Genomic DNA, 26,641 nt, shown 5'->3' on the forward strand with positions numbered 1-26,641 from the left:
TTTTTCTCCTTTTCTATTCTTTTTTTCTTTTTCTAGGTATTTTGGTATACTTGATGTTGTCCCACAAATTTCTGAGACTCTGTTCATTCTGTTATATCTTCTCTTTCCATTCTTCAGATTGAGAAATTTATATTGACCTATTTTCAGGTTTACCAGTCATTTCTTATGTAGAGCCCCTCTACTGAATTTTTCATTTCAGTTATTATACTGTTCAGCTCCAGAATTTCCATTTATTTCTCTTTTTAAAAATAATTTATCTTTCTTTGTTGTGATTTGTATTTATTAAACCATTGTGGTTGTGCTTGCCTTTAAATCTTTAAGCATAAAAAAATATTTAAGAATGGCTTTTGGGCTGAGGTTGTAGCTCAGTGGTGGAGAGCTTGCCCCTCATGTGTGAGGCACTGGGTTCGATCATTAGCACCACATATAAACAAAATAAAGATATTGTGTCCATCAATAACCAAAAGATCTTTTTTTTTAAAAAAAAAAAAAGAATGGTTTTCTTTTATTCTTTTAATTAATTAATTAATAGTACTGGGGATTGAACCAGGTTCTCTTTCATGGTAGGCAGGCATTCTGCCACTGAGCTACATCCCAAACCCTTGAATATATTTATAATAATTACTTTGTTAGTTTTGAGTGATAAATACAACATTTGGGGACAATTTGCATTTTCTTCATTATTTGCATGTCTCATGATTTTTAGATGAATACGGAACATTTTGGGTAAATAGCAACTCTGAATTCTTAGTTTTTCCTCCTGAAAATTGTTATTGCTTTGTTTATTTGTTAATGTGTCCCTGGACAAAATTGGTGAAATCAGTCTGCCCTACAACATGTAGCCACTGATGTCTCTGTTCAGTTTGTTTGTTTGTTTTTCTTTTTTAAGCCCTGTTTCCTCTGGAGGTTGTCCTTGTACCTACATATCTTAGTGTTTAGTTAAAGATTGGTCAGAAGGTGTGCTAAAAAATCCTGAGCTAGGAAGGCTTCTTTCTCTCCCTTGGTTCTCTGCAAGGCCTAAGGGGGTATAACTTCAGGTTGTTTTCAAGTTTGCCATGGCTTTTACTCTTCCCCAGGCTGTCTTGTATTTTTCTCGAACATATATATTAGTTCCATTGGCCAGGGATGTGTAGGTGGTTCAGAGCCTCTCTGGTCTCTGCTGTGCATTCACCCAACCTCCAGTTGGCCCAAAATATGTGGAGAAGTTATCAAACTCACTGTGACTATCTCATTTCCTGGAATTTTTTGTTAATTTTCTGGCTGATCTGCAAGTCCATTGGTTGCCCCATGCAGTGCTGAAACCTCAGCCTAGGAGTGTTTCTGGCCTTCCCTTTTCTTGAAGCTGTCACTGACAATGCTCCAAATGAAGTGGAGCCCCTGGTAATGGCAGAAAGCAGCTAGTTTCACACACTGGATGAACTGTTGCAACTCTGAGAGCTGGAAGCTTGGGAAATGGGAGCGCCTGAGGCAAGGCTACTGCAGAATCATGCTGTTCTTATCCAAAGTTCAGTAATGTTCATGATGAAGTTTCCTTTTTTAAAAAAATATGTTTATTTTATTTATTTGTATGTGGTGTTGAGGATCTAACCCAGGACCTCACACATGCTAGGTGAGCGCTCTACTGCTGAGCCACAACCCCAGCCCCTGAAGGTTCCTTTTTGTGTGCCTTCAATTGATTATAATGGGATAAAGTGATTATTTTTACAGTTTTTTTCCAGCTTTCTAGTCATCTTGGGTGATAGGATTTAATGTCTTCCTTACTCTTTTATGTCTGAAATCATAAGTCACAAAAATTCCCAACAAGTGTCCTTATCTCTTTAAATATTGTCTCTCTCACAGTCTATGTAGTCTGTCCATGTGGAGCTCCTATTGTTGTAAAAGGGACTTTCTATTGTTTCTTCCATGTATCTATTTTAACCTCTATATTTTCCATCTCTTTGCCTCCCTATGCTGCTCCCTAGGTGTGTTTCTTGGGTGAATCTTCCAATTCAGTGACTTTTTCTTCAGTCATATCTAATCTACTATCAACTCATCAGTTGTATTCTAATTTTACTAACTTATTTTTATTTTTCAAAATCTGATTTGATTCCTTTTCAAATCTTTAGTTTCTCTTTTCCCCAAGCTTTTATTCTCTCTATTTTCAGTTTTAGCTTTGAAGTTAGGACTTTTAAAGGTAGTTCAAAGCTTGGCACAATAACACATGTCTGTACTCCTTGCTCCTCAGGAGACTGAGGCAGGAGGATCATCTTAGCCCAGAAATTCAAGGCCAACCTGAACAACACAGCAAGATTCTATCTTTTTTAAAAAAAGTATCAAACATAGTTTAAAAACAATTTTGCTATACATAAGGCAAAATTGCTTTATATGTCAAAAGTTTTATGTATCTTCTAGATAGTTAAAAACTGGATTCTCAATGACTTAATAGAAGTTTATGTCACAGTTTGTATTAGTTATCTATTCCGACATAATAATTTACACAAAATGCAGCGTCTGAAAACACAGGAACTTATTATCTCCTATTTCTGTGGGTCAGGCATCTGAGAGCAGCTTAACTAGGTGCTACCTGGGTCAAGCATCTCACAGGACTGCAGTTAAGGTGATGAGCAGGGCTGTGGTCATCTCAGGGCTTGCCTGGGGGGAGGCCTGCTTCCATGCTTACTGATGTGCCTGTTTACAGGCTTGGATCTTCACCACCCATTGGCCAGAGACATCAGATTCTTGTCATGTGGGACTCACTTTAGGGACATCGCACAACATGGCAGCCTGCTTCCATGTGAATCTAAAATAGAAACCACAGTCTGTAACCTAGTCTCAGAAGTGACATCTCCGATATCTGCCATGTTCTATTCATGAGAAGTGGGCCAATAAGTCCAGTCCGCACTCCAGAGGAAGTAGTGCATGCCAGGAGTTGGAGACCATTAAGGTGATGTCAGAAATGGCTGCTACATAGACACTGTTTGCTCATCTTCAGTGGAGGCCTGAGCAGCCTGGGTTAGGCATGGATCCCTCAGGTATACATTTTGCAGTTGCTTCTGTTAGAATATTCCTGGTCCAGAGCCATTTTATGTGAATTTTTAATCTGGGCCACGCAAGCCCATGAAGAGATAAAATCCCGTGTCTGTGGGAGGACTGGTTTATGGGTACAGGTTTTTAGGGGATTTGTCTCCTTTCTTCCCTCTGGTGCCTGAACTACAGACTGGCTTTTTTCTATCGGCCTGTGGTAAGGATTGATTTTTTTAAAAAAAATTTTTTTTGTCTACATTTTCATCGAAGATTTCCCCTTTTCTAGCTTTTAAAGGTTCTCATTTCAGCTTCTCATTTGGGCTTCGTGTGAGCCCAAAGCCTCACTCCTCCGCCCAAGTGGGTGTTAAAACTTAAGTCTTTTGGTTACTGAGACCAGAACCCCCTGCCCCCACTGCCCGCCTCCACTGGGCTGTTTGCAGCATTGGCTCACATAGTTCATATTCTGATTTTCCAGTCTCCTCTTTGCTTTTGTCCCCTGGGGACTTAGCTTGCTTTCTTGTGAGCTCAGCTATGCATATAAAATGACATTTGTTATGTTTTATCCAGTGTTTTGGAGTGGCTTGAAACGGGAGGCTTCAAAGGTTATCTAAACGAAATAACTTACGTAAAGTGTACAGGATGTCACCTGGCCCCCAGCTGGACCCACCGACTCTAGCATGGGCGATTTTCAATTAGATTCAAACGAAGTATTTTCCTTTCATTATCCCATGTGCTTGGAAATGGCCACTGATTCTGAGTCTGGTTTGTAGAAAGGCTCAGGATCTCATTTCCCCAGAGGATTCTTTTTGACTCTCCTGCAAGTGGGGGTTGGAGGAAGGAGGATGGAAGTTGATGCAGGAATAATGGGCGTATTCACCATGCAGTGGGACCATTTTATAAGCATAATATCACATAGGACAGATCAACTCAGGTGCAGTATTCCTCTGTGAGTCTATATAGATAGAGACTGGGTTTCCCTAGGTCCTCGTCCCTTGTAGACTCCCCAGAATCTCCTCTTGGCCAGTTGAGCTGGGAGGTGTATGACCACCGGGAGCTTCTCACTCTGCCACTGCCTGCCTTGGATAGAGTTGGTTGTGGACATAGCTGGGTGTTATTTTAAATATAGATAGAGATGTCTATTTGGAATAGAGAGCTCTCTCATTCTGAATGATATTGCCACTGTGTTTTAAGAACCTCTTGCTACTAATAGTCATAGCTAATGTTTATTGAGCATCTGCTCTGTGTCAGATATTATGCCTACTGCTTTACACATAGAAGAAAACTGAAGTTAAGTTCAGAATGAGATTCCTTGAATCCTTGATGACCAGGCTACTTGAGACCACAATGCTCTTGGCTCTTAGATTAGCTCCCATGGGATCCAGGAGGGACTCTCTGGGCTGGATTGGTTTTAGTTGGGGAGCACTTTGAGCCTAATCTAGAAAGGGCAGGAGTTGGTTGAGCTCCTGAGCTCCAGGAAATACCTTGGCAACTGCTGTCCATGGGGTTCCCAACATCCAGAGACAGTATAACTGGATAGTAGATTACAGGAAGTCATGGTGACAGCCACAGATGCCACATGGTGTGGCTTAGGCTGGTTGGACATGGAAGAATTTAACTTCTACTGGATCTTGGATTGCTTTTTCTGTGGCCTGTGATTTCTGTTCCATTGTAATGAAGTTCCTTTAGAAAGGAATTCAGGCAGTCCTCTTTTTCGTTTCTGGGCCTACATTAGAACCACTGAGTCTGTATCTTCAGCAGATTTTTTTCTGAGCTTCCAAGCAGCCAAAGCAGAGAAAAGCATATAGTTAGAGGGCCCGAGTTAACATAGACTTAACAGGCTCCCTAGGAGATCCTGATACTCAATCAGCCTTACAGGGGAGCTGACAAATGTAGCATTTAATTTTAGTTTTACCACTTACCAACTGGCTATCTGTGGACAATTTATCTGTCCTCTCTGAGTCTTAGTTTTCCCATTGATAGAATGGGATGGAAATTCCAGCTCTATTTGAGCCAGGGCCTAGTGAAATCATGCTACACTTAGGAGGCATAGTTATGGAAATATTAAGCAGCATTTTACACTTGGGTCAAGACAATTCTTTGAATCTCTGTCGACTGCACATAAATATGATGCTGTGAATCTTTCCTGGGAGATGTCACAGATGCAGCCTAGGATACTTGCTGTTATATTCACCATGGGATATTACTGAGAACCTTGTGTAAGACTCCATCCAGGGGCCTCTGCACAGTCATCCACAGGGAGATTTATCTTGGGCTTAGTGACAGGAGCAGTTATGGTTCTCATGAATGCCCCTACCCTGTGCTTTCTGGGTGTGATTTTCTATGCATCAGTTGCCATACTAGGTGCATTGAAAATGGAGTGTCAGATCAGTTGTTTTGATATTTATGAATTAATTCATGTCCATACCAGGTGCTTGCCTCTCCTCTTAGTTTCTTGTCTAATTCAGAACAACAACAAAAACCAATTGCAAGGGGCTGGGGATGTGGCTCAAGCGGTGGCGCGCTCGCCTGGCATGCGTGCAGCCCGGGTTCGATCCTCAGCACCACATACAAACAAAGATGTTGTATCCACTGAAAACTACAAAATAAATATTAAAAAATTAAAAAAAAAAAAAAACCAATTGCAAGTTCCCATTTTTTTTTATTTTGAGTCCCTTCAATAGACTTATAAATATGGTACCGTTATCATTCCCATTTGACAGGTGAGCAAGCTGAGGCCCCCAAACTTTTGCTTTCCTAGGCCACATTGCCAGGAAGAGACAGAGACAGCACTTGAATCTAGGTGAGCCTCATCTCATGGCCTATGCAGGCAACTCTCAGGCTACATTTCATACATGCTTTGGCTGGGTGGAAGCTCCGGGAAGAGTATGTACCCATTTGGAGCAATGTTTAGGACTCTGTCAGCTGTGTTTTGTCACAGAGCTTACCTCTGGTACTACTTTTTCCTACCTTTATTTTTTTCTTTATGCTGAAAACTCTGTAGTATATTTAGTCTCAGTCTATGGTTTGTGGCATGGTTCCATGAACAAAAATTTTGTATTGTATTTTTCTTCCTTGCTTCTATATTTTTTTAACATCATGAATTCTGCCCCACAAATTGTGAAAAACAAAAACAAGAACTTCAACCCATAGGCTTGGGATGCTGAGGCAGGAGGATTGCAAGTTCAGAGCCAGCCTCAGTGACTTAGGGAAGCCCTGAGCAACTTAGTGAGACCCTATCTCAAAATAAAAAGGGGAAGTGATTCAGTGGTTAAGTGCCCCTGGGTTCAATCCCCAGTATAAAAACAAAAACTTCATCCAGTAATGGTTGAGCTTCCCTTGGAGGGTGAGGGCAGGGCAGGAACCAGTGGACCAAGTCAGAACCCTTGTTCGTGAGCACAAAGTGGGGAAAGCCTTGAGATACCTGTAGGCTAATAATTACATTCCATCTTGCCCCTGGGTATATATATCTATAGGTTGATTTTAATCAAGTTTGTAATGTAGTGGGGTAATAAGTAATAAAGTGTCTTTCCCTGCAGTCCCCACCCTGATACCCAGCAGGCGTATGGATGACAAGATTCTCTCTGTCAGGCTCAAGTGTGAGAAAGATGAAGAACTAGGTAGAGAAGAAAGTGTGGTCAGAGTCCGGGGTACAGCCAGACACCTGGAGAAGCACAGGTGGGGGACAGGTAGGGGTATTTAAATAAAACTGGGCCCCAAGGCAGGCCGTAGGGAGTATCACAGGTGTCGCCATCTTTGGGGACAGTGAGGGTTTCTTTTAGCCCAAATGCTGGAGAAGAAGAGTCACAGAGGCCTAGTGGATGAAGACTTAGATATGTTCCTAAGGCAGAGCACCCTTTCCCAGCTCCTTGGTAACTGACCTCCCGGCCTCTGCCCCTAGCTCAGCGACGAGTTGAACCAGCAGCTGGAGGCCGTGTGCGGGTCTGTGTTTGGGGAGCTTGAGTCCCAGGCCGTGGACGCCCTGGACCTGCCCGGCTGTTTCCGCATGCGGAGCCACAGCTACCTCCGGGCCATCCAGGCCGGCTGCTCTCAAGACGACGACTGCCTACCCCTCCTTGCTGCCCCTGCCTCTGTCTCAGGGAGGCCCGGCTCCTGTAAGTATGCTTTCTCTGTCCCTGGCCTGGGCCTTAGTTGGAGACCACCTTGGTGTCCGTTCCGGTCAGTGCCATGACTGTGCTGTGGACAGATCGCTTTCCTCTCTGGGCAGGATGAGAACAGTCCTTGGCCCTGTATGTAGCAGCACATGGCGTGCGCGTGGCGGCCGGGTCCTGAGGGAGCGCATGGGTGTGCCTGGTGATGGGCCTCAGATTCTTGCCGGGATGTGTATCTCATTCCCTGCTTCGCCCTCCACAGCCTTCAACTTCAGAAAGGCCCCGCCCCCCATCCCGCCGGGAAGCCAGGCCCCGCCCCGCATCTCCATCACCGCCCAGAGCAGCACCGACTCTGCCCACGAGAGCTTCACCGCCACGGAGGGCCCAGCCCGGCGCTGCAGCTCCGCAGACGGGCTGGACGGCCCCGCCATGGGCGCACGCACCCTCGAGTTGGCGCCTGTGCCACCCCGGGCCAGCCCCAAGCCCCCCACACTCATCATCAAAACCATCCCTGGCAGGGAGGAGCTGCGGAGCCTGGCGCGACAGCGGAAGTGGCGGCCATCCATCGGTGTGCAGGTATGAAAGGAGGAGGCACCATCGAAGGCTCAGGTCTGGCCAGTTGGGGAGGGGTTGAGAAGATCAGAGGGGCCTTCTGGATACATAGAGCTTCTTGGCCAGTCTTGAGCTGCAAGTAGATCCTGTGCCTGGTCATCGACAGGGCTGTTTCAGCAACTTGTCCCTTTCCTGTACCATCATCCCTGATAGAGAGTGCAGAGAGGGGCCCAGTTGTTGCCACCTTGATGCGTCTGCTCTCTCGTCTCCTCAGGGAGATGAAGATTTGCCAGTTGGCTTGGGGCTCAGCCAGTGCTGACCATTCTCACTGGGAAGGGGTGTGTCCCCTGGCTAGGCCCCGCTGCTGACTCCTCCACCCTGCCGCCAGGTGGAGACTATCTCAGACTCTGACACCGAGAACAGGAGCCGAAGAGAGTTTCACTCCATCGGTGTACAGGTGGAAGAGGACAAGAGGTAGGTCATGGTGGGTACACTCAGGTGTCACTGGGGAGAAGAGGAGCAAGGGCTGTCATGTCCTCCTTGGCTCACTCTGCCTGCACTTGCTCTCCTACTGGAGTGAGACCCCACCTTCTTATTGGGGAGAAGTCAGAGCAGACAGAGGTTGTCCACAGAGACCTCCAGGGTAGTCATCAAACCTAAAGCGAGTTCTCCTTGTACTCATGCCACTCTCAGGTGCCTAGAGGCAGACAGACAGTGGTTGGGGAGAAAGAGAGGTAAGGAAAGGTAATAGGTGGCAAGCAGGCCTCCAGTCATTGTCCTTTACAGGGGATAATAGGACTGCCAATCCCTCCTTACAACCTGAGGTGGGCCAGTATGTGAACCCCAGAGAAAAAAATAAACAGGAAGACTGCTTGTCTCAGCTCCTGGCAGATATAACACTCCTCCTCACTTGGTTGCACAACATATAACCAGTTGGGGGTACCTATTATATGCCTGAGTCTGTGGTGTATCCAAGACAGTAGAATTACCAGCAGCCACTCTTCTGGAATTAGGTGGCCTCAGAAACACTGCTTCCTTAATTTCCACCTGAAGAATTAGCATTGTAAGTTCCAGAGGGAATATTGAAAGAAGTCCTCTCTGTTGTTGGGTCCCTGGGGAGACACTTTCTTTAACAACCACATGGCCATGCCATAGTGCCCATCTGCCCTCTGGAGCATGATGCCTGGTGGCCCTGGGTATGGTGTCTGGGAACCATTCTGAGGCTGACTGAAGGTTTTGTGGTAATCCAAGTTGTCTAGGCCATACCCACTGCAGGTGTCAAACTAGTGCCCCAGCACTGTCCCTTGCAGCTCTGTTCTCATGTGCCATTGTTGGCCTTCTGGCCTTCCTTGTGGTTCTGCCATCTATTCCTGGGACCCCCTGGGGTTCGTGTGTGTGTGTGTGTGTGTGTGTGTGTGTGTGTGAAATCAAATCTTCTTAGGGTTTCTGTGGGAGTCGCCCTTTTCCTCCACTCCTGTTCTAGCTCCCTGAAGGTCCATACTCTCCTAATATAGTAAATGCTTCCTTCAAGGGTAGCAAAAGGCTCCTTCTGTTGTCCCCATCACTCCTAAAGCCACTGTCCTCCAAACTCTTAATAGGTCAGGAATATTACAGAGAAGTGACAATTTATGACGGACTCAATTTGCAAATCCATGACTTAAGTTTTTGAGGATGGATATAGCTCTATGCTCCTAATTCTACACATCACCCTGACTCCAGTGCTAACTGTGGACCATAAACCAAGCCCATGTGTCTTCACTGCTTGCTTGGGATGCATCCAGATAGATCCCCGAGGAGTCTCTCTATTCCTCCTAACAGGCCTGAATCCTGGGAGGAGTGTAGCAGGCATCCTAGCTGAGCACACTCTGCCATTCATTCATGATGTATTCATTCAGCAAATACTTATTAAGCCTTTGTTATATGACACATGTTTGGTGCACTGCCTTAAATGCTCAGGGAAACACCAAAGACACAACTTTTGTCCTTATAGAAGTTATGGTCTAGAGGGAAATTGAGGCAATCAGTAAATAATCCATGAATAAAAATAGGATGATACATTGTGGTAATACCATGTAATGATATTATTGCACATCATGGTGGGAATATGAAAGAGGAAGAGATAAGAGAGAAGGAACCTTATTTAGATTAAGCAGATGACATTTGAACTGATGTTTGAGAACACTACAGTGATGATTGGGGGAAAAGCATTCTAGGGAGAAGAAATCACATATACGAAGGCCCTGGGGCGAGAAAGGTTTGACACGCACCAGGAACTGATAGAAGGTTCCTGTGATTGACAAGGAGTGCAATGGGGGAGTAGTGAGAGAGTGCATTGGAGAGTTCCAGGGGCCAGGTCATGCCGAGCATGGGCATGATAAAGAATTGGAATCTAATTATAAATAATGAGTAGCTATTAAAAGGTTAAAGAAAGAGTGTGACATGCTCTAATTTATGTTTACAAAAGATCACTTGCTACTGAATGGAGAATGAATTTGAGGAAAGTAGTGGTGGAATTGAGGCTAGTAGAAAGGTGATGGTGTTAGCTATTATGATCTAGGTCTTTTTTTTCTGTTTTATTTTATAATGGGGGCACTGCTAGTATATGGGAACACTATTAAGTTTTGCCTATTGATTTTGTATTTAGCAGCCTTGCTGCTCTCCCTTATCAGGTCTCAGGTTATCCGAAAAATCATGGTGGGTTTTCTGTATAGATTTTTTTGCAAATGAGGATATTTCTTTTAGATCTTTATTTTAAATTTATTTTTCTTATAATAATGCATTGAATAAGACTTCCTGTTTACTCCTGAGTAGTAGCTTGCTTATTCCATTCTTGAGTTTAGTAGCTAGGCTTCTCAAGATGTCTGCTACATTTTGTGATAGGTACTGTTTTTTTTCAGGTTAGGGAATTTCTGTCTATTGCTAGTTGACTAAGAGTTTTTAATTTTCATTTTTTTAAATAGAAAAGGCAAGTGGAATTTTACTGAATGCTTTCTCAGAGTCTACTTAGATGATCCTAGATTTTCTCTTTCCATGTGGAATATGGTGCATTATATGAATATTTTTTTCCCAGTTGGTCCATTCTTTAATTCCTGGATAAATTCTGCTTGATCCTGTTATCAGTTTGGATTGAATTTGCCTGTAAGAGGGTCTCGGTGTCTCAAAGAAGTGTATTTCTCTTACATCCAAAGCCACCTGGATGTAAAGAGGTATGGTGTCAGGACCCTAGGCTCTTCTTTGGCTGCTTTTCCATCCTTTGTGTATTACCTCATATCCCAGGAGCTGAAATTCAAGCTCCTCCTGCCATGTCTGTGCTGAGCAGTGGGAAGGAGAAACTGAGGAAGAAGGGCATCATCCTTTTTAAAAAGTCACACACAGCACTTTAACCTACATCACCTGGGCTGTAACCACATCACGTGGTGGCAACTGGCTGCTGGTGGGGGGGGGGCTGTGGAGGATAGTCTTTCAGCTGGGAAGCTGTCTGCAAAGTACAAAGTCCACAGCTGAAAATTACAGTTCTTATGACTAAAGACTGAGATGAGAATGGATATATGGAGCTCTTGGAGTTTTTATCACAGCCTTGCTGTATTATTTTTATGTGTATTGCTATATTTTTGAGTAGTTATTACTTTAGGATTTTTATACCTATGTTCACAAGGATATTGGCCTGAAGTTTTGTTTTGTTTTTGTTCAGCTCAGGTATTAAGGTTATGCTAGACTCCTAAAATGAATTTGGTTGCTTTCTTTGTTTCTGTTCTTTGGAACAATTTGTGTAAAGTAGGCATGATCTATTCCCTAAGGTTTGGGAAGAGTTACCTATAAAACTATCCAGGCCTGATGCCTTTTGGGAATAAGAGAGCTTTTGGAACTATGGTTTCAGTTTCTTTAGTGGTTTTTGATCAATTCTGGTTTTATTGTTCTTTTTGAGTCCATTTTGGTGACTTGTATTTTTCTAAACAGTGTACCATTTTACAAAAATTGGTAGTTTTCCAAATTGGCATGAAATATTGTGTCTAATAGCATTATAATTTTATAAATGTTCTTTATATCTTTAAGTTAGCTTCCTTTTCCTTCCTAAGACATGTATTTATGCTTGACCTCTCTTTCTTGATCAACCTTGTATCTTCTAACATTGAAATGTATTTTTAAATTACATTTTATCAGCCTTTTAAATAACTAGCTTTTGGTTTTGGTGAGCAATCATAAATACTTCCTTTCTTTTATCACTTTGGTGTTACGATTTTATTTCTTCTAACATGTTTGACTTTTATTTATTTATTTATTTATTTTAGAGAGAGAGAGAGGAGAGAGAGAGAGAATTTTAATATTTATTTATTTTTTTTTAAAGTTTTCGGCAGACACAACATCTTTGTTTTTTTTGTATGTGGTGCTGAGGATCGAACCCCGGCCGCACGCATGCCAGGCAAGCGCGCTACCGCTTGAGCCACATCCCCAGCCCCATGTTTGACTTTTATTTAAAAAAAATTCTAGAACTCAAACACTGACTTCTAATATCTCTTATTTTTCTAATGTGCTTTTGGGGCTATAAATTCCCTTTCTTGCTATACTGTTATAACTGCATCTCATAAGTTTTGGAATTTGGTATTTTTCATTGTTCAGTTCTAAATAGTTTGTAACTTTCATCATATTTTTCCTTTTAACCTGTGAATTTAGAAAAAAATTCTAGTTTTATTGTTTGTTTGTTTTTGAAATTTCCAAGTGTATTTCTTGGAGGGAGGGCCTGCCTTTTGATGATTGGTTTCTGAATTTGCTATGTGTGGTCACAGCAAGTGTTCTGTCTGGGACTTAGTCCTTAGAATGTGTTGAGGCTTCCTCTATCATATATACACGAATTATATGTATATCATATATAGCATATCACATATGTGGTCTAATTTATAAATTATATCTTTCAAATGTTTATCTTTCATTTTCTTGGTACATTTCTTGGTTTTTGTTTATTTGTTTTGTTTTTTGGTATTGGGGATTGAACTCAGAGGCACTTATTACTGAGCCACATCCCCATCCCTTATTTGGATTTTATTTAGAGACAGGGTTTCACTGAGTGGCTTAGGGCCTTGTTAAGTTGTTGAGGTTGGCTTTGAACTCAGATCCTCCTGCCTCAGCCTCCTGAACCGCTGGGATTATAGCTGTGTGCCATATATATATATATATATATATATATATATATATATATATATATATATGATGGACCTTTATTTTATTTATTTATATGCAATGCTGAAAATCGAACCCAGAGCCTCACACATGCTCGGCAAGTGCTGTACCACTAAGCTACAGCCCCAGCCCCTAATCTGCCAGTTTTGAGAGAGGTGTGTTTAACGTCTTACTGTGATTGTGGATAAGTCATTTTCCCTGGTAACTTTATTTTTTGTTGAGTCTGACTGTGTGCTGTTATAGTTATTTTAGCTTTTCAGTAGACTGACTCTTTTTATCATGAAATAGGCTGCTTCCCCTACTCACTAATGATTTTTGCCTTTTTTAAAAATTTCTATAGCTGCTTTCTTTTGGTTACTTTTCCAATACATCTTTCTGCATTTCTTTTTTTTAATATTTATTTTTAGCTGTATTTGGACACAATACTTTTATTTTATTTATTTCTATGTGGTGCTGAGGATCGAACCCAGGGCCTCACACATGCTAGGCGAGCGCTCTATGGCTGAGCCACATCCCCAGCCCTGCATCTCTTTATTTCTGATGTTCCTATATCCTTATGTTTTAGATGTGTTGGTTATTGTAAGCAATATTTAGCCAGAGTTTAGTAGACATATTTAATCCATTTGATGTTGATATAGTAATATTTTTGTTATTTACTTGGATTTATTTCTGCCCTTTTTTATGAGGGTACTGGTAATTGAACAGAGGTGCTCTACCATTGAACTAATCCCTAGGGGTTCCCTAGAACCCCTCTGGTTTTTTTTTTAGTTTGAGTCAGAGTCTCCCTAAGTTGCTGAGGCTGGCCTTGAACTTGGGATCCTCCTGTCTCAGCCTCCCGAGTAATGGGGATCACAGGTGTGCGCCATTATGCCCAACTATTTCTGTCACCTGTAATTTTTTTCTATTTAACATGCTTTTTGTTACTTTTCTCCTCTCTGATTTTTCTGTTTTCTGTTGAACTGATCAAGTATACTTTCTTTTTCCCTCCACTGGTTTGGAAGTTTTACATTTTGTAGTAGTGACTTACCTTACAAATTTGACAGATATGCTTAATTTCTTGGTTTTCTAATGATGTCTAAAATTAGTATTTCTATCCCTCTTAGATACGAAACAAGACGCTCTGAACACTTCCATTTTCACTTTAACTCCTTCCCTTCATCTTCTATATTGTATTTATCTAGGATTTTGATTGTATCTCTTTAAAAGTTTCTGCTCGGTCAGTTGTTGTATTTTTTTATGGCTTAATAGTGTGGATTTACAAACATGTTTGAGCAATATATGAGCTCACTATTACTGCCTGCTCCTTCCTCATGGGCTCAGTTTCTACCGTGCTGTGGTACACCTTGAGCTTGGGACCACTTTTAAAGTTAATATCTCAGCTTGAATTTCCGTGTTTCCCTGGCAGTACACATTTGACCCCCCCCCCCCCCCCGCACAAAGCATCCTTAATGTTCTGATTTCCCAGTATCCTGCTTCCAGACCACACTCCTGAATCCCTGGCATGAGCTTATTTGGTCCAGGTTTGTAAACTGAACAGACCTTCTTGGTTTCTGGCTTCATGTTACGGGTATCCTTCCAGCATTCCATGACGCTCAGGTTTGGGGTCTCTCCTCCCTCCCTCCCTCCCTCCCTCCCTCGGCATTCCCTTCTAGCCTCTAGCATATGTCTGGCCCCAGATTCCCGGGGCTCCCTTGGCTTAGATGCCCTCTCACTACTTGCGTTTTGAATTTCCTTTTTGCTTCTGGTACCTGAAGATGTCTCTTTCCTGTTTTCAAGCTTGGCATTGTAGCAAAAACACCTTTTCAGTTTGATTTTCTCCAGCGTTTCTAAGTGTTTGGGGCGTGGGCGGGAGCTTCCTAAGTCGATTCAGTCTACTATAGTGATCAGTGGTTTGATCACAAGGCTGATAGCAGCAGATTCAGGGAGAAGTGGACCCAGGTGAGAGGCATTTGGGGGTGAAAGGTGGGCAGGGCAGGGTCAGGCAGAGAGCCTGGGCTTCCCTGCCCTCGTGTAAGTGCTTGGTGAGGTCTCGATGGGGCGGAATCAGTTTGAAAAAGTGTCTGAAAAATGGGATTGCCTGGGACAGGTGATCACACTGGGAATTCAGAGGCAGTGACAGGTGGGGAGAGGGGAGATCTGGCCCATCTCTCTGGCCCAGCTCCCTCGCTTGTCTGCTGAAGGCATCCTTAGTTATACACCTGTACAGCCCTTGCTGTCCCTTCTGTCCCTGGCACTTTGAGTCTGACTCACCACACGCCATGCCCCAGCTGGCGCTTAACAGTGAGCCATGAATTCCAGCAGCCTCGCCAGGCAAATATCCAGGACTCGCCCCCCCACCCACTACCACCCATTTTCTTGGACTCCTGTCCTTTCTCCTGTCTAGCTTGTCTGTACTTTGGTTTTAAAATTGCTGGACAGGAAAGTGCTTGTCTCTGCCTTTCAGGGTCTTCTCTGCCAACCTCTTGGGTAGAGTTCAGATGCACAGCCTGTTACATCTGGCAATTGCCTGTGGATCCTTCTAGTTGTCCATCATCAGTGATGACTTAGCTTAGATAAATGCACAGGGGTGGGGGCTGCACCCACACCCCCGCCCAGGACTCATTTGCCCACAGATGGATTGGATCCCTGTTATTTGCCAAATACTGGGCTGGGTATTGAGGATAGACATGAGCAGAACCAGATACAACTCCTGCCTTGGGGAAACATAGCTCCATGCTAATCTCAGAGTCTCCTCAATAACAAGGAATAGGGCTGGGGATGCCACTCAGTGGGGGAGCACTTGCCTAGCTCTTGTGAGGCCCTGAATTTGATGCCCAACAGTGAAACAAAACAAAACAAAACCCAGGCTGGGGAAGACTTACAGCTGTGACAGCTGGCACAGAGGAGAGGCAGGTGTGCCATGAGACTGTATTCTGGGGGCTTTAACCTGGTCATAGGGGTCAGACTGGGCATCCCTGGGAAGTGACATTTGGGTAGAGACCTGATGGATGAACAAAAATTAACTGAATGAAAATCAGAGATAAAAAATGTTCCAGGCAGAAAGAATGGCACATGCTAAGGCCTTGTGGTGAGAAGCAACATACCTAAAAACAGTCATCAGCTCTGTCCCAAGGTGACCTTACCACCCTGTCTTCTCCACCTAGTACCCTCTGGGTCATGTAACGGGTCATCTCATGTCCTTGCTGAACTTTAGAAGACTATCCTGGGGTCCCCTGGGGGTCACAGAAGATGTGCCTCCAGCTCCATCTAACCATGGGCATCTGACAACCCTACTTAGACCCACTTGCACCCACCCAGGGCCACTTGGGAAACTATGTAGGAAGGCCTGTCCACCCCTTCCTTAGCATCATGGTCACTTTGGCGTTAGCACCTGGGGAAGGGCATGTGCTGAAAGGACAAGCCCTTGGAGCCCCAGGAAGGAGTCTCCCATCCTCATGAAGCTACATTCCAAGATAAGCCCTGGCACAGGCATTGCCTCCCCTCCCCCGCTTCAACTCCAGGGTGGTTCCTTACTGACCTTCATGACTCCTCCTGAAATGCCATCTAGTCCCACCCAGGTTGGGGTGGTGGTCTCAGGGACCCCAGCCTGATCATCTTAGATGCATTGTGCCTGGCTGACGTGTCACTGCCCCTCCTCCTGCCCTTGCCATCCTACTCCTCCTGCCCCTGCCCATTTCTTGCCCAATACCCCTGGCAAACCCTCTTGACAGTTTCTGGCTTTTTCCTTGGACACTGTGTCTCAGGGGGTAATCCAGCTTCTTGCCAGAGGTTTATGTGTTATCCCCCAGGGAATCACAGAGGGAACATCTCTCTAAAGTAACCATGAAAACAACTTCCAGAATCCCCAGGAATGTGATCATCACCTGGAAGAACTGAAGAGGAGGAGGCCTCTGGAGCCTAGTTAAAAGGCCTGAGGAGAAAACACCGTGAACGCATTGTTACACGGCAGTGATAAGTCACAGCCGGAGCCAGTTTCTATCCTGTGCTTACAGCTGTTGGTGGAGAGCACAGCAAACACTGCCAGATCCAAAACTTAAATGGGGCATAAGCCCTGGGCTTCACAGTCCTGAAGACTCATCTGCTATAGTTAGGATTAGGTTTGGCTGTGAATTATAGATCCCCCTCCTGCAAATGACAGTGACTTCAAAATGATTGAATTTTATTTCTTTGTTGCTGAGAACAATCACAGAGGGCTGGTAGGTGTTCCATGGTGTCAGGACCCAGGCTCCTTCTGTCTTCCTGTTCTTCCACCCTTGACACTTGCTTGCTGTCTCATGTTCTAAGTGGCTGCTTGTGGTCCAGCCATCATGTCTGACTCTGGTTATCAGGGAGGAGGGAAGGATAAAAAAGGGCACACCTTTCTTTCCTTTTATTTTTTTTGAGGGGACTGGGGATGGAACCCAGGGCTTTGGGCATGCTAGACAACTGTTCTGTTTATATACACTTGAGATGATAAAATTATACAGATGGAAAACAGATCCAGTGCTTTCCTTTGAAGAATACTTTCTGGAAGTTGTACATACCACTTTTGCTTATATCTTATGGACTGGAACTTAGCCACATGGTGATACCTAGTTGTAAGGGAGATTGAGAGAAGAATCTGTATCCAAAGTGGCCACTGTCCAGCTTAAAATTATGGGATTCTGTTACTAAGGAAGAAAGGAAGAATGGATGTTGGGGGATAATTAGTGGTCTCTACCATCCTTCCTTCCAGCCAACCAACCAATCAACCACCCAGCCAACATTTATGTTTGAGGAGCTGCCCTATTTAGTGAGAGAGACAGATATGCAAATAACTCACTACAATACAATGTGATATGGAGTATAAAAGAGGTTTTGTTTGGAGTACTGTGGGAGAACAGATGGAAGTGATCAACAGCAATCAGAATAATTAATGACTACAATGCCCTCGCTGGGGCCTCCTGCTACATTCGGACTATTGTGTATATCCAGCTCCCTTTCTTTGCAGTGAGAGCCGCAAACTTTCCTACTTCTCCATAATAGCCAACACAATGGGCCGGCAGGTGCTGTTCTGAGTTCTTCATACACATTATCTCACTGCAGTCTCGCAAGCTAAGACTGTTCTTCTCACTTACAGATGAGAAACAGGCCCAAGCCATGGATCGGGCTGTTGGATGCGGGCAGCCTGGCTCCTGAGTGCCTGGGCTTAACCTCTCCGTTCTGTCGCCCCTTCCTCTGTCCCCACCAGTCTCCTCCAGCAGAGGTCTCAGCCACTGCACTGTGAGGGCTGATGTCATCTGGTGGGACCTTGCTTCACCTCCAGGCCAGCCCCCAGCTTGCCTGCATCCCTCCCCCGGCTCGGCCTCGGTCTTCTTGGCTAGAGCTTCCCCCTCCCCTGCAGTCTGGAGAGGCAGCAGGCTGTGGTGGCTTAAGGAAGTCACTCGGCCTCTTTAAACATCACTTTCCTGTCTGTAAGTAGGGATGGGACTAACACCCTTATCACGGGACTAGCCTTGCACCTACTCAGTGCTCAGAGGATGTTATTACTTTTTATCCCCCTTCCATCTGGTTCCTTGGACTGTTATCTCTCTGCATCTTCAATCAGCTTTTCTTTACAGGTCGTATTGGTTTCCTATTCCTGCCGTAACAAATGACCACAAATTCAGTAAGGTAACACATACATATCTAATGTCTTACATTCCTGGAGGTTGGAAGGCTGTACCGGGTCTCACAGGGCTAATATCTAGGTGTTACAGGACGACGTCCCTTCGGGGTGCTTTGGGAAGAATCAGTTTTGTTACCTTTTCCAGTTGACAGGCTGTTTGCATTCCTCATGGCCTTCAGGGGTTCAAAGCCAGCTCCACTGGTCCTGCCCTCAGGTTGCCTTACACCAGCCTGGATTCCTTCCTCCCACCTCCTGCCTGACCTCTTGTCTCCCTTTCTCACTGACAGGGACCCTGTGACTAAACTGCACAGCCCTGGATAATCCAGGGCACTCACTTCATCCCATCTGTGGAGTTCCCAACACATTCACAGGCTCAGGGGATTTGGGTGTGAACCTCTTTGGGTGCCATTATCTTGCCTACCTCTGGGATTATTTCCCCTCAGGATGTAGTAGGTAAGAACCATCTTAAATAAAACACCTCTTCTTTAACCGTGTGCCCTTCACACTTCTTTGCTTCTTAGGCATACTTTTGTTTTTTGGTACCAGGGATTGAATTCAGGGGCACTTAATGACTGAGCACATTTTAGCCTTTAAAAAAAAAATATTTTGAGACAGTCTTTATTAAAATGCTTAGGGCCTCAATAAATTACTGAGGCTGGTATTGAATTTGCGATCTTCCTGTCTCAGCCTCCCGAGTGGCTGGGATTACAGGTGTGCACCACCACATCAGCTCTCAGGAAAGCTCTTTGAAGGAGTCATCTTGATTAGCTTTCCCATTTCCTAAAAACCCACTGCAGTCTGTGTCTGCCCCCGCATCCCACCAAACCCACATTTGCCCTCGTCATAGTGGCTTTGGTGACTCTTTTCATTCTGAACCGGCTGCATTGTTCGTGCTGTCTGCTCATTCCTGCTGGAGACCTTCCTCTCCCTATCTTCCTTTAAGTCATTCTGGTTTTCTTTCTCATCCTCCCTGGCTTCTTCCTCTCCTCTGTGAGCTATGCTGTTCCTCTATGAGCTATGCTGTCTCCACCCACCTGTGAAATGTCCATGTTTCCCTGGACTTTAGATCTTTGATCCCTTGCTCTTTTCTTGCTAGTTTTAAATGCCACTTACACAAGGATGGCTGACTCCTGCTTGTGCTGTGGAAATCTCTGGCCCCTGGCTGGGAGTGTTGGTGAGGAGTGTGCTTCTACTACTAATCTCATGAGCTCATCAGCTCTTCAGTCTTCCTTGACGCACACACAGTGAGAGAGCTCACTGAGGTAGTGACTTGAGAACCATGAAGCCTGGGGCACTTGGTGCTTCTGTTCCAGACTGTGTGGCTGCTTCCATGGAGATGGAGCGCCATCCTCTCAGGACTTCTCAGAGGAAGGTGTGAAAGACAGCAGGCCCAGGTGTGCCAAAGGACAGATCTGTGTTTAGTGGGGGTGACAGGGAAGCAGCAGGATAGCAGCTTTTTGATAGTGTATTTACTGGTGCAAACCCCACCTTTACCTCTGTGATTTGCAACTCCTGGAGCTCTGAAGGAGTTACATGCTCACTAGTTCAAAGGCACAGAACTATTCATGGGAAGCTAAGATGCATCCTGACGGTAGTTAGACACACAAGACTCTCACCAGGGAACAGTTTAACCAAATAGTGAGGCTGCCTCTGAATGCAAGAAGACTGCTGGGGGGGGCGGCGGTATGAAACTGAAGAGTGGCCTGGGGACAGTCAGGAGGTTCAGAGAGGAAAAGGGACTTGGTCATGGAATGGACAGGGAGTGAAGAGGAAGAAGGCCATTTGGGGCAGGGGAATAGCATGTGCCAAGGTGGAGAATCAGGATAACAGATAATCTATTTGGGGAACAGGGAGATTGTAGGGGAGATGAGGTCAAAGATGAGGACAGCAGCTGGAGCATGTGGGCTTCATAAGGGCTTTAGGTAGGTTCTAGGAGGAAGTTTGAACTTGATCTTGCTGGCAGTGGGAAGCTATCGAATTTTTTGTTCCAGTTCTGGGCATTAAACCTAACATGCATGGTCAGCAAGTGCTGTACCACTGAACTATGCCTGTTACCTGAAGAAATGATGGTGTGTGTGTGTGTGTGTGTGTGTGTTTGTGTTTGCTGGGAATTGAACCAAGGGTCCTATGTATGTTAGGCAAGTATTTTACCACAGATCTACATCCCCAGCTCCTATTTAAAGGTTCTGATCACAGAAATGACTTGACAGAGTTCAGCTCTTTTAGGAAGACTATTCTTCGGTAGATTGGGGAGGGATTGTTGGGCCTTAGATCTTAAAATATGCAAGGTATAATTTTAGAGGAGATACCTTGATAATTACTGGCCCATTCCTATAATCTTATATTCCTATAATTTTATATGTGTGTATATTTTTAGATATAGGTGCATATTTATATATAATATATAATCATATATAACATCTATTTTAAATATACCCTCACACATATTAGATGGCCTAGGTGAACACATAGTGACAAAGCTAGCATTAGAACTCAGGTCTGCCTCCTAGTCCAGTGATCTTCTATATTGATCTGAGTGGTTGCAGAGGTATCTGAAAGGAGGCTGTCCAACTGTCTAGGCACATGGTGATGCCAGTCTTGACCAGGGCAGACACCCAGGTAAAGACCATGTGGGAGGCAGTGAAGACATGTTGTCTCTCCTCCTCTCTCTCTTGGTGGGGGTGGGGACATAGGGCTCGTTGGAGACTGCACATGAGTGCATCTCTCTTTCCTGGGTCCTGCAGCATCCTTCTGGGCCTGGTTTCTATGGCAACAGGCTCCCAGCAGGCAGCCCGCCAGCTGGAGGGAAGCAGGCAGGCAGGCAAGGAGAGAAGGTTTGGGCAGTATGGGGAATGCTGAAGTTGCGGGGGTTGGGAGTCTCCTGGGAAGCTGGACAGGTCTCTGGAGCTGTCCCAACAAGTCTGTCTCTCTTCTGACCATGTGTGGAGGGGGCGGGGAACTCAGGACCCATAGATCTTTCTTGTGAGGTCCTTGCATTCTCAGATGTAGAACTTCTGTTCATCCTCTGTCCCCCCACATCTCCTGACTCCCACTTCTTAAAGTATTGTCAGACCCTAACCTTATACCTCTTAGGAGGCCACTGAGTTCTTTATAGAAAAGAGCCCCTACTCTGAACTCAGGGGAAAAAAATGAACAAGGCCAATTGACTTTCTGTTTTGCATAGGATTTGCATATTATTAACTCAAAGACAAGAAATTTCCAGGCCCTGTGTCATTCCTGCCAACAACTTAATTCAGCTCCACTGGCACTGGCATACTGTGTCTGGCCAGGCTCTGGGCTGAGCTGTCAGGGTCCCTAGGGGAGAAGTCCTCCCAGCCGCATGCCCACTCCACCCCCAGCTGCTCCCAGGCACCTCCTCCCCTGATGTTCTAGCAGCTGCTGTGGAGTGTGGAACAGAGTGCTCTGACTGCGGAACCCAGCAGGCAGCCCTGGGTCCAAATTCTAGCTCTGCTACTTTGTGGCTGGGTGATGCTGGGCCTCTGGGCCTAGGTTTACTCATGGGTCTTAGGGCTCAGTACACACTGTACAGCCCGTGCGAACCAGCATGGATTTACCTTTGTTAGAATGCTGAATGCATTTGCATTCATCCATAAAGAGCTAACACTACCCTGGACCCTACCTGGGACCCTCTGATCTACCTCACAATCCAGCTTCTACAGGTGAGGTCCCAGCACTTTGGTCACAATCTGCTTGGATTGGTGTATGACAGCATCTGTTCGGGCCATGGAGTACTGGTTGTTAAATATTTTGACTGTCACCCTGTGGAGAGGTGGTGCGATGAGTAGGTATATTGGGTACCTACTAGTTGCAAGGATTCATCCATTTCCAGTGCTTGGCCTCATGCTGACTGCTTTGTAGGTTCCCTTCCTCACTCCTTTCCCCTTTTGCCTGGGATGTGGGTGAGGGCTAAGATGGTCAGGGACAGAGGGGACAGGCACCTCTCTCCACAGGCGGGCAAGGTTCAAGCGCTCCAACAGCGTGACGGCCGGTGTGCAGGCAGACCTGGAACTGGAGGGCCTGGCCGGCCTGGCCACGGTGGCCACAGAAGACAAGGCCCTGCAGTTTGGACGATCCTTCCAGAGGCATGCCTCTGAGCCCCAGCCCGGGCCCCGGGCCCCCACCTACTCAGTCTTCCGCACGGTCCACACGCAGGGCCAGTGGGCCTACCGCGAGGGCTACCCACTGCCGTATGAGCCGCCGGCCACCGATGGGTCGCCCGGCCCTGCCCCCGCCCCTGCCCCTGGCCCCGGGTCTGGCCGCCGCGACTCCTGGATGGAGCGTGGTTCACGTAGCCTCCCCGACTCAGGCCGCACGTCCCCCTGCCCACGGGACGGCGAGTGGTTCATCAAGATGCTGCGGGCAGAGGTGGAGAAGCTGGAGCACTGGTGCCAGCAGATGGAGCGCGAGGCGGAGGACTATGAGCTGCCTGAGGAGAGTGAGTCGGCCCCATCCAGGAGTGTTGCAGGGCCGGGGGCTGGGGACTGGGGGCTGAGGGCACAGGGGACCGTGGAGCGGGGAGAGTGGGGCTGCAGCATAGTAGGCTCCCCCCACCCACCCCGTTGGACTGAGTTTGCCTTCTTTCCTGGTTCTTCAGCCCCAGAGCTGGGGAGGTGGGGGGTCAGCAGTGGCAGCAGGACCTGTTGGAAGCTCTTGGAAGCAAGCCGCTCTGATCAGGTAGAAGGCTAGACTTTTAGAAGATGGCTATCAATCCAGGTCACCAAATCCATGAGGACAAAGGGAATCCAGATCTGAACTGGTGTAGGGATCCAGAGTGATCCAGGAGCAAGACCTGGAGGTAGAGGGAAGGCAGTGCCAGTCAGATCAGATCTGAGGCTCAGCTAAGCAGTCATTGCCCTGGCCTGAGAGGGCATGGCCCCGCCCTGTAAATCCAGGCTGAGGGGAGGGGAGACACAGTCTCTAAGTTTATGGGACTAGGAAGTCAAAGTGTCATGTTCATGAAATTACCTAGTAATAATTCTTTTTTGTTTTTTCTTTTGTGGGGCTGGGGCTGGGACTGAGGATAGAACCTGGGATTCCCAAATGCTAGACAAGTGCTCTACCACTGAACTTCACCCCTAGTCCTCCTTATTTTTGTGATAGGGCCTTGCTAAATTGCTGAGGGTCTAAGTTTGGTCAATAGGGCTAGGCTGGGGCTGGTATCCATCTGTTCTCTGATGTGGAAGGAGGAGGATACAGGATGAGTGCTTAGCTAATGTAAGCTGAGTGAAGGAAGGAGCATCAGTGCCTCAGGATTCAGTCCTCTTGGTGAGGTGGGCAGGGAGCTACTAATTAGGAATTGAGGATGGGGATGGGGAAGGGGCTGGGGGAGATAGACTGTGCAAATAACTGAGTGGTGAGAACCATTTAGGGCAGACTTCCTGGAGGTGGGGGAAGGAGATGTCTCATTCCCCTCCTTGAGTTTCCTTCTGCTCTCCAGTCCTGGAGAAGATCCGCAGTGCTGTGGGCAGCACACAACTTCTTCTGTCCCAGAAGGTCCAGCAGTTCTTCCGGCTGTGTCAGCAAAGCATGGTGAGTGCCCATAGGAATACAGCCTACCAGGTTTGTGGACCTGGCAGGTGATCCAGAGTATGACCAGGAGGTAAGACCAGGTCTGTGTGCCTGCAGGGGTAGTTTTGAGTATATTGTGCCAGGAGGCGGGGGGGTCAGGTATTTGTGCCCAAGAAAGGAGAGACCTGGGCTCTTTTTGGTCTTGCTTTCTCCCACCCCCAACCCCTCTCCCAGGTTGAACTTCCTGAGGGTGAGATTGGATGGGGCTGTCTGTGGTCCTAACTGGGGTCAGACCTCCCTAACTGGCTGCCCCCACTATGTCTTCCACTGCTGCAGGACCCCACTGCGTTCCCCGTGCCCACCTTCCAGGACCTGGCGGGTTTCTGGGACCTCCTACAGCTCTCCATTGAGGATGTTACCCTCAAGTTCCTGGAGTTACAGCAACTTAAGGCCAACAGCTGGAAACTCCTGGAGCCTAAGGTGTGTGTTGGTGGGTGTCTCTAGAGGCCACACCCCGAACAATTACCTTCCAAGGAGAGATGTGTATGAAGGGGAAGGGCCCATGAGGAGGGACCCATGGGCAGCAAGGTGATGGGTGACCATCCGCTTCCAGAACTTCCGGTCATTGCAACCTGGGTGGCCCCAGTACTTATCACTGCCTGAACTTCCAGAGCTGCTTCAGGCATCTCTGGCCCTTGCAGTTTGGGAGAATAGAACTAGACCTAGAAGGTCACCTTCAGCTCAGGCCTAGGCATAGAGGACAGAGCAGTATATATACCCTCAGACCTCAGCCTACTAGATCCTGTCTGCCATGGGTCTCAAAGGAGTGGCGGGTCACCTCGCTTGCCTAGCCTCGGTTCTCAGAGCTGTGCCCATGTCCACCTGGCGTGAAAACACAGTCTCTCAGCCAGCATCCTGATGCGAGCTGTTCAGAACAGCTCCACCAGGGGGCGCTCGAACACGTCACGTTTTAGGGAAAGATGGGGGGGCTTTGACCTTGGCAGATCGAGTACACCTGGGGCTTCAAGTCGCAGCACCCGCGTTCAGAGTCACACAGTTTCCATCCCTCTGGGAGCTGGGACGTGGGGTCACGGGATGCCGGGTGGATCCCCCGCGCCCAAGCTCAGCCGCCCGCTCTCCCGACAGGAGGAGAAGAAGGTCCCTCCGCCGATACCAAAGAAGCCCTCGCGGGGCCGGGGCGTGCCGGTGAAGGAGCGCTCCCTGGACTCCGTGGACCGGCAGCGGCAGGAAGCGCGCAAGCGGCTCCTGGCGGCCAAGCGCGCCGCCTCCTTCCGCCACAGCTCGGCCACCGAGAGCGCGGACAGCATCGAGATCTACATCCCCGAGGCCCAGACCAGGCTGTGACCCGCCCGGCCCGCCCAGCCGGGCCCGGGCCCGCGGTTTTCTACCCGTACTGTACACCCAGCGTCGAGGTCACTGTGAACGCGGGCCGCCCAGTGCGCCCGCCGCGCCGGCACCGCACGCCCCGGCCCCTCCTGCCCGTCACACTCTCGTGGGTTTTTTACCTTCCTGACCCCACGCGAAGGCGCCCGGGCTGGGCTGGGGGCCGTGCCTCTCCGCCCTGCGCTCCCCACCTGGAACCCCCACCTTCCTGGTCCGACGCTTTGTCCCCACCTCCCCATGGGCACCATCTCTGCCATTATTTCCCCCCACGGGCCAGGCCGGGCCGGGTCCCTCATCTGGGCTCTGCGTCCCCTCACCCACCCCGCGGGGCTGGGCTTCGTGGGGATCAAGCTTCGTGGCTTTTTATGAAGAATCCCAAACCCCGCCTAGGAGCCCACCCCACCCTCCCAGGGCTCCACCTTCAGCCCTCAGCCCACAGGGCCCAGGGACCGCAGTGGCTGGACCAACCCAGGACCAGGGCACCTGGGCCTCTCCCCTTTCCCAGCGGCTGGGGAGGGGAGATGGGGGCTTCCCCTCACCACACCTGTGGCTGTTCCCACATCCCGAGTATCCCAGGAAAAATAAAACCGCAGAACTGCACTTGAGCCAGCTGCTCTCTCCAGAAGAGGCCACCTCTGCCTGGGGGTGGGCGTGGCAGGGAGGGGGGGCAGAGAAGTGCCATGCTGGTGCTCTTGATTTTGGGACAGCACAGGTCCTAAGCCCCTCCACGGGAATGGGCCAGCTTGGAGAAAGGGGATTTGGCCCTCTGGTGGCCACAAAAAGGACCAAGGCTTTCCTGGAGGGGCTCTGGTGGCCTGCAGAGGGGAAGGTGACAACCTCTTCACCCTCCCTGGTTCAGTTTGGTTCCCTTTCTGCCTCCCATTCCTCCTAGGGTTCCCCCAGAGCGGGAAGCACTGGCGCCCAATGCAAGGCACACAGCATGTGCTCAACAAACAGTGTGGTTATTATTAGGTATCTACAAATATGGTTTCTCTTCCCTTGAGGGCACAGTGTTCCTTCTGCTCCAGTCGTTCCTAATCAGCAGCAGAAAACTATTCAGAAAAGTGCTGCAACTTCCTCTGATGCCTCCTATGGGTGGATACTGGGAAAAGGAGGTAGAAGGAACATAACTTTTCTGGGAAGCCAATCCAGACCTAGTAGTAGTGATGGCTAATATTTATCAAAAATGCTTCATGTGGGTCAGGCAAGGGATGCATGCATTATGTGAATATAGCTCATTTTT

General features: G+C 47.2%; 1 protein-coding gene across 3 annotated transcripts in view; it reads left to right on the top strand.

Moving 5' to 3' along the window:
• Nucleotides 1-25,998, top strand: part of Dlgap3 (DLG associated protein 3) — a 60,758-nt gene extending 34,760 nt beyond the window's left edge. For all 3 annotated transcript variants that reach the window (XM_046469470.2, XM_058570915.1, XM_058570916.1), the window contains 7 exons: nt 6,902-7,115; nt 7,375-7,688; nt 8,053-8,138; nt 22,437-22,921; nt 23,924-24,015; nt 24,331-24,474; nt 25,141-25,998. In XM_046469470.2, the coding sequence (XP_046325426.1) occupies nt 6,902-7,115; nt 7,375-7,688; nt 8,053-8,138; nt 22,437-22,921; nt 23,924-24,015; nt 24,331-24,474; nt 25,141-25,359 (1,554 nt within the window). In that variant the 3' untranslated portion in view covers nt 25,360-25,998. The remainder of the gene's footprint in view (nt 1-6,901; nt 7,116-7,374; nt 7,689-8,052; nt 8,139-22,436; nt 22,922-23,923; nt 24,016-24,330; nt 24,475-25,140) is intronic.
• The last annotated feature ends 643 nt before the right edge of the window (nt 25,999-26,641 follow it).

This window comes from Marmota monax, unplaced genomic scaffold, assembly GCF_021218885.2.
Source record: "Marmota monax isolate L192 unplaced genomic scaffold, Marmota_monax_Labrador192_F-V1.1 WCK01_AAM20220418_F8-fsc00008, whole genome shotgun sequence".
Lineage (NCBI taxonomy): Eukaryota > Metazoa > Chordata > Mammalia > Rodentia > Sciuridae > Marmota > Marmota monax.